A 13,552-nucleotide genomic window follows, 5' to 3' on the forward strand; every position below is an offset into this window, starting at 1 on the left:
ATACACTCTAACAACTTCTAGAAAGTGACAATGTGTGTGACAGCTTTTGTCACCCACAGTATCCTCCAGCTCCTCCTCCAGGTGAGTCCAGTTCTCCTAAAGGTTTCATGTCATAACTGTCAAAACTCTGTGGCTGTCTTAGATACCTAAAACATCTCAAATGGCTCTAAATATTTACACATGGACAACTATATTTTTTCCTACCACAGAAAGAGTTGAATTGCCCCTTGGAAGAAAAGGTCTGGTTCTGCTGATCTTAAACTGAGTTTGGATGGACAACCTCCCAGTAATACCTTTCCTTCCTAATTTTCTCAATAAGGTGATGTCAGAGAAACAAGAAAAAGAATGGAATAAAGGTCTTTTGAAGAAGGAGTCGGACTGTGACTGGAAAAAATCCCTAGACTCAGAGTCTTGAGCTCAAGCTATACCTCCCATGTTTTCTGTGTGAGGATGTGTGGCAAAATAGTATTTCAAAAGTACACTAGCAAGGTTATTACCACTCAGCTGCTGTGGACTAAGCCAATCTGTCTTATTTGCCATTTTGTTTTTTATTTTATTTCCAGTGAGTGGATTCTGTTAGACCTCTGCACCTCATCTGGATTTATAAAGACAATAAAGCTGCAGGAAAAAGCTGTTGAAGAAAAGAAAGCATCATAAAATCAAGGCAACACAAAAGGTGACTCCAATTGCCTGCATTGATTGTGTTGAAGAGAGACCCAGGTATGGCAGAGTGCTGTGGGACCAGGGGCTGAGAAAACAGAGAACAGAAGCCCATGCTGTCATTTAAACTGCAGTTCACAGAGGGATCAGGGCTCTTACTGAGACTATCAAGGTTTGTTTTCCTTTCAGTCTGCCATGCTCTTCTCACAAGAGACACCATAGCTGCTGCTTGAATGGTCAGGACAGATTCCCAACAGGTTCTGGCCTCATTCCAGTGCAGCTTCACTGCACATTCCCATGTACAGGACGGTTCATTTGTCCCACGACCCAAGAATTCCTCCTTTTCCAGATTTCCATTTTGTTTTCCCAATGGTGAGTAGATCAGGCATTTCTGATGGACCAGAGGAAGCCCTTCTTTCAATCTTTCCAGCATGCAAGCAAAGTCAGGATGCTGGAACTGTGTGTCCCACAGCTGATGCACTGACCCTAACCCTGCTGCCGGAGAAGAAAGTGCTTCAAATTTCATGTGCCACCTCAGCCAAGTCCAGAAGTGCTTATAAAAAACAGTGTTAGTGTATCATTCAGAACAATCAAATACTACGTGCACAAAAAAGCAGTTTAGAGCAACATAAATTTTAAAAAAGTGACAATTTCATCACACAATTACTGTACACTGCTGTTCTTAGGGTTGAATACTTTCCTCTCGCACGCTCTCTCTTTCTCTCTGTTTTAATCTTTCTTTTTTATTTTCTTTTTATTTTCTTTTTACTATTTTTTTTTCCTTTTTTCCCCCCACTTTTTTTTTTTTTATTTTTTTTATTTTTTTTATTTTTTTTTTTGGATTTGGTCCACTGGAGATAAATCGCCCTCAATGATATATATATTTAAAAAAAATATCAGCAGCAAGACTCTCTCGAAATAGATTCTGTTTGATGTAGCTAGTCTGTCTTTTCTGTTTTGCCCTCTTTCACAGCAGCCTCTGAAGTTTTCCGCAGGGGGGCTTTCTCCGAGTTGGCGTGTCCTTGGCCGGATTCCGCCGCTCCTCCGTTTTTGTGCGATGTGTGCTTTTCCAAGTAGTTCAGCATTTCACTGAGAACAGTTTGGAAAGTGCTTAGGGCAGCACATATTGCAGGAGTTCCAAAACCATGAGTGATCAAACTACAAATGGGAAGGAGATAGAAGGGGGAAAAAAAAAAAAAAAAAAAAAAAAAAAAAAAAGAGGGAAAGAAACACACACACACACATAAATATCAATGCGCTCACAAACACCGAGGAGTTTACAGTACTCGCATTTTGCTACAGTGAAATTCAGGATTTGCTCCCTAAACTATTTATTACCTGTGGGAGAAACAGAAAAGAAAGGAATAGAGCCAAAGAGCAGACTGTATACAGCTTCAAAGGTTGTTTTTGGTGGAGCCTCAGTTCTGAAACACCATGGGACACACTCTCAGCAAGCACAGACTGACACAGGGCTGTTGACTTCAGAGAAGCCAAGACAGAATCCATGCCCTCAGCTCTCCAGCATTGCTAATTTTCCAGTGCCATGAAGTTTGGTTCACACTTCTTGGGTAAATAAAAGGAGTTCTGTGTGGTTTATTCACAATTCTGGATCATACTTGGCTGTCTTGGTGATCTTGGAAGTCTTTCCACCCTTAATGATTCTGTGATATTGTAGCTCTTAAACATGACCCACTTTTTGTACATGAAGGTATGGCTGCATCTGTACTAGGAAATTCAGCAGAGTCGAGGAAACCATCTCCAACCCTCAGAACATTTGGCATTATTTGGCCATTTCCTTGCTGCTAAACTCCTGGACCATCCAATAGGGTGAGAGCTGAAATTCCTGTTGGGAATGGACCCTGGCCAATATCCTTGGCCAATATCCATGCTCAAGCAATGAATGTTTCACAATAATGCTGGTTTAGCTAGGCTGAATTAATGGGTGATCCTAACCAATAAATAGCAAAAATAACACAGTTCTAACCATGTTTCTCTGGTAGTGTTGAACTTACTTGTATTGATTTGCCCTGTTGCACCTTTCATCTAAGCACCTACAAAAGGTGTTTTTTAAAACACTGAATTTTTATTGACGTTGTTCCTGGCTACAACTTGTAGATTCAGAAGTGTGCAAGTTTTCCACAAGTCCCATCTCTTGCATACCATCTCTCTGAAGATCATAGAATCCCAGAATGGCCTGGGTTGGAAGAGACCTTAAAGATCACCTCATTCCATCCCCCTGCCACGGGCAGGGACAGCTTCCACTATCCCAGGATGCTCCCAGCCCCATCCAGCCTGGCCTTGGACACTTCCAGGGATCCAGGGGCAGACACAGCTTCTCTGGATACCCTGTGCCAGGGCCTCTCCCTCCTCACAGGGAGGAATTTCTATCCAATATTTTGTCCAACTCCACCCTCTGTCAGTGGGAAGGCACTCCTCCTTTTCCCATCACTCTATGCCCTTACCCAAAGTCCCTCTCCAGCTATCATGGAGCCTGTTAGGGTCCTGTGAGGAGCTCTAAGGCCTCCCCAGAGCCTTTTCTTCTCCAGACTGAACAATCCCAATCCTCTCAGCCTTTCCTTGTAGCAGAACTGCCCCTGCCCTTTTGCCATCTTCACGGACTCCTCTGGACTTGCTCCAACAGCTCCATGTCTTTCCTGTGTTGGGAACCCCAGAGCTGGATGCAAGACTGAAAGATGTCCCAACTACCACAGGATATGGGATGTGCTACTAGAAACGAGTTTTTAGGCAATTGACTTTGGTGCCATTTGCCTAAATATGTGTATAGTATAAGATGATCATGAAAGGGCCAAAAAAGCTAAAGCTATTATGGTCAACCAAGTTTTTCTCCTTGTTATAATGATTCATTTTGATAAGTGGTATGTGAAAACAAAAAACCCTGCCCCAGTCCTTCACATTTGTAGTTTTCATTTAGAAACATAAATTTAAAAAATTAATTCAAAGGTTGAAATAGCATTGAATTTTTTCAAAAGTGATATCAGTTATTTTAAACCCACTCAGAGAAGAAAGAAGATGAAAAGAACAGAAGCTAATTTTTGAGTTTGTGGGCATTTTTGAGAAATCAATACTTTATATTGGTTTGGATGAGGGAAAAAGAAAACCCACATCACAGTGATTCTGACAAGAAAAAATAACTGTTTCCCATTCCCTGCCAGTTAAGATTTTGTCCCTACAGTGACTCTCTGGCTGTCTTGGGCACCACTCAGTAAATCCTGATCTGATGCAGACACCTATGTGAGGGTCAGAAACAGGAATATTTCACTTCAGTGATCTGTCTCCTCTGCACTTTGGCTTCTCAGTCTTTCCAGATCTTTTATAAACAAGTGAAAATGAAGGGACTAAGGGGAAAAAGGTTTTACAGGACATGGGCAATTGATAGCATATTGTAAATATAAAAAAAAAAACAAACATATGGAAAAGGCTTCAAGATATTTTTTGGGTCACATTTCTGTCTGCTAGACATGGGAAACCTATTTGATAGGAAAGCTGGTATCTTAGGGAAGACACCAAATATTTGTGAATTCTAACCAAAATGAGTGCTCAGTATGGAAATATGTCTTCAATTCAGATTGGCAGTGGCACAGCCTTTTATAAAAGGTCTCCAAAAGGCTATTTACAAATAACTAGCATTTAGAATGTTTATCTATCAGTCTCCAGGCACTTTTCAAAGCAGGAATTTATATTTATCCCCAGTTAGTAATGTGAGGAAAATGGTAATTAAATATTTACAAGCAATATTTTGCAGACATCAATTAATAATACCACATAAAGTTTGGATACTTGAAGTTTGGACTTGAATGAATATATATATCTTTAAAATTTAGCATTAAAAATAGGTGAACATACCTCAGTTTAATTTTATTTTCTCTTTAGGTATGCCTGGCATAGCAGAAATATAAAGTTCAACATCACTGTAATTCATGTTCTAAACAGTTGTAAAAACTAGACCAGCAGTAGTATATATATGAGTCTTTTAAGCCCTTCAAAGTCACTTTAGGAGTCAGGTGATTTAATGATTTTGTCTTGCATTTTATCATAATTTCTGGTCTTTAGAAGTCCAGAGACATGAAAATGAATGGAGTTTGCAAAAACAGTAAGCAAGAGAAAGGAAATTAAAGGTATTCATTACTATTTATGTTATTGCATGATTTTTGCACTGCTTGTGTGATCTTCTGAGTTCTGATTTGGGAAATTGACTGTACTGAGACGTAAAAATTTTATAATCTTGCAAGTAAAAGAAACTAGTGTATGTATTATAGAATCTGGCAATATCTGCATTCATTCATTCATTCATTCATTCATTCATTCATTCATTCATTTCCAGTAGAAGCAAATCATACAATCATAGAATCATTTAGGTCGGAAAATACCACCAAGACCATCAAGTCCAACCATTAACCCAGCACTGCCAAGCCCACAACTAAACCATGTCCCCAAAAGCCACATCCATGTGATTATTGAACACTTTCAGGGAAGGTGAACCCACCATTTCCCTGGGCAGCCTGTTCCAATACCTAACCACCCTTTCAGGTAAGTTTTTCCTAATATCCAACCTAAACCTCTCTTGGCTCAACTTGGGGTTGTTTCCTCATGTCCTATTGCTTGTTACTTGGGGAAAGACAGACCTCACCTGGCAACCATCTGCTTTCAGGGCACTGCAGAGACTGGGGAGGTCAAATAAATAGTCAGTTTAATACAGGATAAAATAAAAAAATAAACTTTCTGGCCTAAAATGTTTGGAAACTTTCAATTTGGGAAGAAAAGGAATGAAACTGTGTTTGTTTGACAGCTCAATAGACCCTAGAAGTAAAGTGGGAATACTACCTTCAAAATTCAGAGGGGTTGTCTCAGAACCTCTGGGGGTAGAACTTTAACTTTTTGAAATGCTGAACAAGACTGTAGGAAATATCACAATAGGACAAAATCTGATATTAAGGAACACAAGTGTAGGTGCCAATTTGTAGGTGTAAACATCAACAGTGCCAAACTCCTGTTACCAACAGAGGGGACTGAATGTAGTTTCCTGTCTGTAAGAGTTTACAGTGTTTTGATATGTCCTGTGACATCTGCAACATCTGTACAGATTTGATAGTTTGATATAGGACTGAAGTCCAGCCTGCTTCTAGATATTCTAATGCTGGGCAGGTTACCCTTGTGAATCTCAAATTGTTTACAAAATGAACTGGGACTTTATTCAATACAGTCAGAGAAGCCTGGAGAATGAATTAGCACATTAAATGCATGTGTCTCCTTTATGGTGAGCTGCACCATTCTCCTGGCCAGACTGAGGTTTCCATCCTAAATAAAAATGTGATTTGGGTGCTATTTGAGGTGTTCTGTGGTAGCTGACACCCGTGTCATGTGAACAGGTAATAATACAGAGGGGTTAGAGGGGACCTGGACCCTTTTAAAGCAGCAGTGGACTGATGGAACACCTAAAAAAAGCTCAGCTATATCTTGCCCTAGATCTTCTTTGACTACATGAGAAGCTCAGACATCCAACTTACTTAAAAGCACCAAGATACTGCTACTTTATCCAGAGCAGAATCTAAAACTTCTGGTTTAAAACCTAATGCTCATAGGAAAAGAATGCTTTGGAGTGAGTAAGGAGTCTATTTCCTTTACAGTTTAGCCTTTTAGTTGGCAATAATCATTAAATATGGCAGCTCTAACCAATGCAGCCTTGTGTTTCTTATTAAAAAGCCAACTCTTTTTAGTGAAATGGTGCTGCAGAGTCTCGTGGCAACTCTACTTTCAGTTCTTGATGAATATATTCTCCTCCACAAATGGGGATCTGCAGAGCCTTTTAATTTTCCTATGAAGCTTATTAAGAGAAAGCATTTTATAGAAAATTTCTAACCAGTCCTTTTTGCCAAGCTCCTGTGAGGGTGTATTTTATTAGGCTCACTTTAGGTAATGAGCATGAAAAGGCCGAGAGATATTATCTTCTACTTTATCTTTATACTTTCTATCAGTAATTCCCCTTGCTCTAATTTTGGTGGTCTTTACTTCTCTGCAAGTTAAAGTCTTTGAAAAATCCAAGAAAGTTGGATAATTTCCCTTTGCTGATGAAAGTAAGTTTCAAGTTTGGGACAAAATCTGATTTTACATTTAAATCAGACATAACAGACGGAAGATTAATGGCAAAGCATTTAAATGTGTTCCCTGAAAGTCAAATTTAGCTGCCTGATTTTCCAGGCTAATTGAGCTCACACTGAAATTGGCTCATTTTTGGTGTGCTCCACACCTATGAAAGGAGCTGTTTTCATTATCATACTTTCATTTGGGTTTATAAGCCTAAAAATTAAACATGGTGGTTTCATAAATGGAGTCTTCTGGGTATTCCCAGCTTTGTAGTGCATCCCACTCCAGCTCCTATAAACCAACTTTATTGTTCTGAGAGGCCAGGCTGGAATCTCTGATTCTGGTGTTGGAGAGCTGCAGAAGGAAGGCAGTGAATATCAGGCCAACACATTACAAAGCCTGGTGCTTAAGGACATCCAGACCTGCCTGTAATTCTGCCCAGTGCTATGATGCAATTATGCCTGCTCATGTTTTAATGATGGCCTTACTTAAAAGTGAAAAGATCCAAGTGTGCCTGAAGGCTTGGAGTCTTGTTTGGCAACCACCTCAAGGACTCCTCCATACCCCAGGCTGGTGAAGCTCTGACATGAAGCAAAAGAAACAGCTTCCCTCTCAGTGAGGGGGAAGAGGCCATCTGCACTGAATGTTTACACCCTCATTTTAAATAAATAAGCCCTTTAAAACAACAATAATGAAGACAAAGCAACCTTGAACTTATTGGTCGGATTTTCTCAGAACTTTGACTGTGAAAACTCAATGATTATCCAAATTCAGCAGCACACAGCTGATGACAGATGGTAAGATATGATGTGAAGTCTAGTGGTTGTAAAGGAAATGGTAAAATATTTGTGTCTCTTCACTGACACAAGTAACATCTGAATGTAGAGGTGACAATAGTGACTTTGAGGTGCTTCTGTTGATTTCAGGGTCTCTCTTGTGAAGGTTGTGCAGAAAGTTAAATGGTGGTAAGTTTACTTCAGAAGCTCAGAAGGTCTAACCATGACACAAGTTAGACTGATAGTCAAAAATCAGAACGTGGGCAGAGTATGTTACAGGGATAAGAAGTCTATAGGATCAGAGTAGCAAACAGTACAGAAGTTGCCTTCAAACTAGGACCTTGTGTTTTCCTTCTGTTCATAGTGTATTAAGGACATGTCCTCTAAGCAGATGGACCTCCTTCTACCACATGTAAAGGCCATGGAGAAAGTAGGAGGAGAGTGTTAGAGCTGATGCCCCAAATTTAAGATAATCTATTTCAGATCTGTAAATTTCAGACTTTGGGACTCATTTTCTACACTGAGAAGAATTGCCCAGGCAACAGATCTGAAACTTCCAAAAATTGTGGAGTGTTTCTGAGCTGTAGACCAAAGATTGGACCATTTAGTGGTTCATCTTTATGTTATGGGAAGACAAAGAAACTGATGAGGTTCATTCAATTTACTGCCATCCATAAATTTTTCCTGTGAGGAAATATTGCTAAGAAGCCCTATTGCCCTCCTCAAATGAGAAAGACCAAGAATTAACATTTATAAACATGCTCATGACTAAGTACAATCATTTTTGTGGCCTTTTAATTTGGAAAGGAGGGGAGGGCATTTCTTTTTCTTTTGGGAAACATGAGAGTGCCTTAAATGCTTTAAGAAGTCTTAAGTGCTGTGTTAAAAAATCCAAGCACCCTCCAAGATTTTTTCCCTTCTTTGATGAATGTGAGTTTTTTTCATGATTATGCAACCTAGTTTTTAAAGAATCAGGTAAAATAAAGGAAACAGGTTTTTGTCTGTTTTCTTGACTCCATAAATTGTGAGTTTAAAGGTATTATACAACCCATGACAAAAACCTTTAGCAACATTAGAAATTAGAAAGTATTTAGTTCATCAGGAGAGCAGGACAACCTGATGGAGACCTTACTATGGAAAAATCAAAGAAGGAATACCTTGAAAAGGAGATGAGGGAAAGAGCCCAGAAGAAGGCACTCTGACACTAATGGTAAAGAAAGAGACAAGAAAAAAAAAAGCAAAAATAAAATTAAAATAAAAAAAGGAAAAAAAAATGAAGCAATTTGTTGCTCCCTTGTGCCTCAGGCACCAGTGCTGTCCCTCTCAGTTAACAAAATCCAAAGATTGAGGGAGTTCCTGGAAATCAGGGAACTCTAGAGGGCACCAGAGGCGTTTCACCAAAAATTAATTGCTCACCAAGCTCCTTCCAGTGCCTGCATCCAAACAGGAGGCTGCTGCCGTGAACTGAGATCTCTGGAATTACAGCAGAAGCTGCTCTACCTCCTGATAAGCAAAGAAGTGTAAAAAAATAAAAAAGAGAACAATGTATAAAAGGGGGTGAGCACATCTTTGAAGGCAACCCACAAGTAAGTCTTTGGGCTTGGCTTCTTGTTACAGTTTAAAAAAACACGCTGAGCTTCAAAACCCGTTTCATCGTTCCGCTTTCCCCTTTGGAAAGAAGGATGCTCCTTCTCAGTGCTCCCAAAGTCTGAGGCTCTGGTTTCTTGTCTGTCACTTTTCGTGTCACCTCGTCAGCGTGATGCCAGGCACTGGCAGGAGGAGGCTGACAGCTCCAGGCTCTGCCAGCAGCTGAGCGACAAAACTCTTGCCTCAAACAGTTTCGTGGGGAGGGCGTTTCATATCAGCTGGATGGCTCCACAGAGCACAGAATAATCCATGAGGATGCTGATTGCTTTCATTACCCAACTTCAGTGTTCTGAACATATTATTTTCTGTGTGTCTGTTTTTATACGGTTTCTGCGGTGAAAGAAGTGTCACTTACAAGAAAGTCATTTTCCCTTTGCCTTTCTGTTGTCTTTATCTTTTATATATGAAATAGAAGATCTGGGTGTGATTTTGCATCTTGATGAAATGTAGCCTTGAAGTTAAAGGATTAACTACCTGCAGTTATCAGTGGATGCTCTCCTTTCCCTAGTAGGATATCTGATACTTCCAAACACCACAGATTCTTAGAGACACAAGTGTCCCAAAAGTAGATGTAGAAGATGTGTCTATACCCAATTCTAAAAGTGAAGAAAGTGAGGCAAGAGGGTGTTTGATGAGTTCAGGTAGTCTGTATGTATAAACCAACAAACAGACACAGATCTTGTGAGTATAATCTCAGAAAATTTTCTATTTGAAAGATTTATGTGTTATGGTATTGGATTTCCAGCACAGAATGTGGGTTATTTTGATGGGTTTTCTGCCAACTGTAGGTTACATGAGATTTTGGGGAACCAAGAAAAGAATTCTGCTAAAAATTAAAAAATAGCAAAACAAACAACAAAGTTGTTCTGATGCAAGGGCAGGTTAAGAAGACAAAGACATGAAGACAAGTCAGAGTGACTTTCAGGTTCCTGGCTGAATCTTAGATATGACAGTGAAATGGAAGAGAGAAGAAGGTATGTGCTCTCTCCACTCAATAGAAATGTTACCTAAAATAAATTGATTTTAAAAATTACTGTCTTATTGATTTGGATATTTAGTCCAATTGGAGGGGTACCCTAAATGCTGATCTGAGTGGCAGATGCATGTGAAGCAGGATGTCTCTTCACACCTAAAACGACCCTAGATCTCCACAGTCACCAGACAGGTGAATCATTCTAAGGTTCTTATACTGAAGCTGAGGAATGTTGTTAGTTCACCCTTAGCTGCATTAGCAAAGTGAAAATACAGAGATTTCTCAGGTCATGAGTGATCTGGCACAGCCTGGCCCCATCTCTATCAGCCAAGCATTTTTACCTGAAAGTAGTGGCCATGCCTAAGCCTCCAACTGAGACAAGGCTGACCAGTGTCTGGGAACTGTTTGGGACAGAAAGAGGTGCTCTTGGCCAAATTCATTCAAGGAACCACAGAAGCACCCAAACATTACAGTAATTGTGGTCCAGTGTCCAGATCTAAAGTCACACAGTCAGATTAATTTTTGTTTATCTTTTGAGGTGTCTTAATTTCTGCCCATCTTCATTCCTTCTTTAAAATGTTCCATTCTGCAGGAACTCTACAACTGAGAATCATTGGTTTATCTGGTCTGGTTCTCTGCTCTGGAGAGGGCTGGATGCACTAAACATGTGAGTAGTGCAAATATACCACAGAGATGAGTGATATGGAGCTGTGGATATTTCCCATGCTATGTGCCTCAGATCTACCTGCACAGCCCTAGCAGGAAAAGGATGGGGTTTGATGGTTGTGGTGGCTAACATTGTTCCAGATCCAGCAGAAGAACCTGTTGATTGCAATGTCACCATCCAGCTCTGCTGATTTAGTGGCAGAACTCTGTTGTTGGGGGTCAACCAAGCCTCAGAAATACCTGTGCCCTAAAATCTCTGTGTGTATCTCAGAGCTCTTTTTTCTCCAGGAAGATTTGTTTTCACCTTCTGCAGGTTATGATTACCCTAGTTTACTATTTCTGGGCTTTGCTAAAGTGAATTATTCTCAGTGTCTTACATGTGTTTTGCTCACATCTATCCTTTTCCTATCTCTAAGCATTGCAATCTCCCTTTTCCTTCCCATCACCTTGGACAATTAAGAGATGTCTCTCATTTTTACTGCTATTTTACCTGATCTGAAAACATACCCAGTGAACTTACAGTGCCAAAGAAAGATTTATGTAACCAGAAAGGTCCTGAAAAAAAAATAGAGATGAAGCCTCAGCTTTACTGGCATCTGTAGGATTTGAAACTGGTTTAAGTTTTGTGAGAAATTAATTCCCCAGCTTTTCCCTCTTCCATACTCAGATGCATGCACATATACACAGAAGCTTCACTTGATTCTGTGAGATTCTGGGGAAAAAACCCTCTGAATTATAATAAATAAGATTATTTTAAAAGAAACTAAGGTTTATGTAAGTGTTTTCCTTTTCTCTTTCATTTTTGCTTCTCTTTCTTTTGCTCTTGCTCTTCTCACTCTTTAATCTCCTGACCTTAGAGACCTTTATGGTCTCTCCACTTTGAAAGTAAAGGGTGAGAAAAATAGGTTCCTCTCATTAAAGCTATAGAAAATTTCAGGTTCTTTTCTAGTACTGATATGCTGACTTTGCTCTCTTTTGTAGTACACTCAGAAATGCTTTGCACAGATCAGCCTTTGGAGGACAATAAAGAGACTCTCCTATATCTGGACAAAGTGTCTCAGCACTTAGCAATGGAACTGGATTTTTCCAGGATTTTCTTGTTTGCTCCATGATTTCCACAGAAACTGAAGGTGGAGTAGCTCAAGTTGTGACTTTCAGGCCAGACACAACCCACAGGACTATTTGTGTTCAGGGTGTGCAAGACCAGGTTGAGTGGGGCTTTGAGCCTGGTGTGGCTGCCCATGGCAGAGAGGTTGGAACAAAATGATCTTTAAGGTCTCTTCCAACCTTTCCTGCTCAAAGAAGAGCTGAAGGGAAGGTTGGGCAGCCCTACAACATATCACCTCTTCTTGAGCTCAGACTTAGTGCTTAGAAATCTGGGCTACCCTAACACTTAGCCCATGAGGTTTGGGATCCAGCCCTGGCAAGGCAGGACTTCCCTAAATCTAAATTTATAACACAGGCAAGATACCTGACTGGGCTGTTATAAGGGCTGGTGCTTCCAGGATTTCTGAACTTTCACTTTTATTGGTGATATATATGTACCACTGTGCCCAGGGATAGTTTGGGTTAGTGCTAGTCAGACCAAGTATAAAAAACCCCAGAAATTCTGCAGACAAAGAGAAGCACAGATGGCCAATGCCTGTTCTCTGGCACTACTTTTATCTGCTAGTATCAATACATTTAAATTATTTGAACTCATCAATATAACTTCAACAGCCTACTGGTAAGTGAAGTTACATTGATAACTTCTCAGCTGTAAGATCCTCTAAAATGTATTGAAAAGGGAGAAATGTTGCATGAAAAAAACATAAAATGACCCTGGATGAGGTTGTGCACAATATTTTCTGCTATAAATTTAGAGGTCTGAATCATCTGTTTGTGATCAAATAATATTGGAAAATCATTCCTCATGGAGCATTGAGTTTTTTAATTCAGGTCAGATGAACATCTCAAACAGCAGCTGTACAAACAGTGCTGTACCAGAGGTGTACAAGAGCCCTTGTTTTTTTGCATGAGGTTGTTTAAAATCCAGCAGTTTTCAGGCTCACTGGCAGCTCCTTTGAAGATTTCCCGTTTTGTGTTTTGTGTGAACTTTGAGTTTGGAGTTTGAGCAAACCCAGCACTTCTGACCCCTTCATGGGGACTATTCTGTACTTCAGGTTGGACACATTTACAGATCTCAATGAACTAAGACTCAGTGGAAAAACTTCATAGAAAAGTGTGAACTTGAAGATTTAAAAGAGAGTAAATGGGGAAAATGCTTCTATCTGACCTGTGCCAGGCTGTGAACCCTGGTCTTAATTATTAACATAGAATAAATAACATCACGAGGAAGTGGAGTACACAACTCTACATTGAACAGCTGTAGGGGAATTTATTCCTAAAGAAAACTCCCTTTCACCCCAGTGTAGTAGAGGCTGGATCCATTTCTACTGTAGATATCCAATATTATAGCTCTTCAAAAGGTCTTTCAATATCTTAGAACTTGTTTTAATCATAGACATTTGTGTGATTCCTCTGATTTTCTATGGTCATATAAAAGCTCTTCAGATTTCTGACATTGTGTCAGAGAATCATGGAATGGTTTGGGTTGGAAGGGACATTAAAGACTCTCCAGTCCTCCCATGGCAGGGGATTGGAACAAGATAAGATTTAAGGTCCCTTCCAACCCAAACCATTCTATGATTCTGAGATATTTAATCTCAAGGAGACAAGTAGTGATATA

At 39.9% G+C, this 13,552-nt stretch overlaps 1 protein-coding gene across 2 annotated transcripts in view; it reads right to left on the reverse strand.

Moving 5' to 3' along the window:
- Positions 1-1,499: 1,499 nt before the first annotated feature.
- Positions 1,500-13,552, reverse strand: part of TFAP2D (transcription factor AP-2 delta) — a 48,295-nt gene continuing 36,242 nt past the window's right edge. For both annotated transcript variants that reach the window (XM_056487672.1, XM_056487670.1), the window contains one exon: positions 1,500-1,818. In XM_056487672.1, the coding sequence (XP_056343647.1) occupies positions 1,599-1,818 (220 nt within the window). In that variant the 3' untranslated portion in view covers positions 1,500-1,598. The remainder of the gene's footprint in view (positions 1,819-13,552) is intronic.

The sequence above is a fragment of the Oenanthe melanoleuca genome, chromosome 3 (assembly GCF_029582105.1).
Source record: "Oenanthe melanoleuca isolate GR-GAL-2019-014 chromosome 3, OMel1.0, whole genome shotgun sequence".
In the NCBI taxonomy this organism is placed as follows: Eukaryota; Metazoa; Chordata; class Aves; order Passeriformes; family Muscicapidae; genus Oenanthe; species Oenanthe melanoleuca.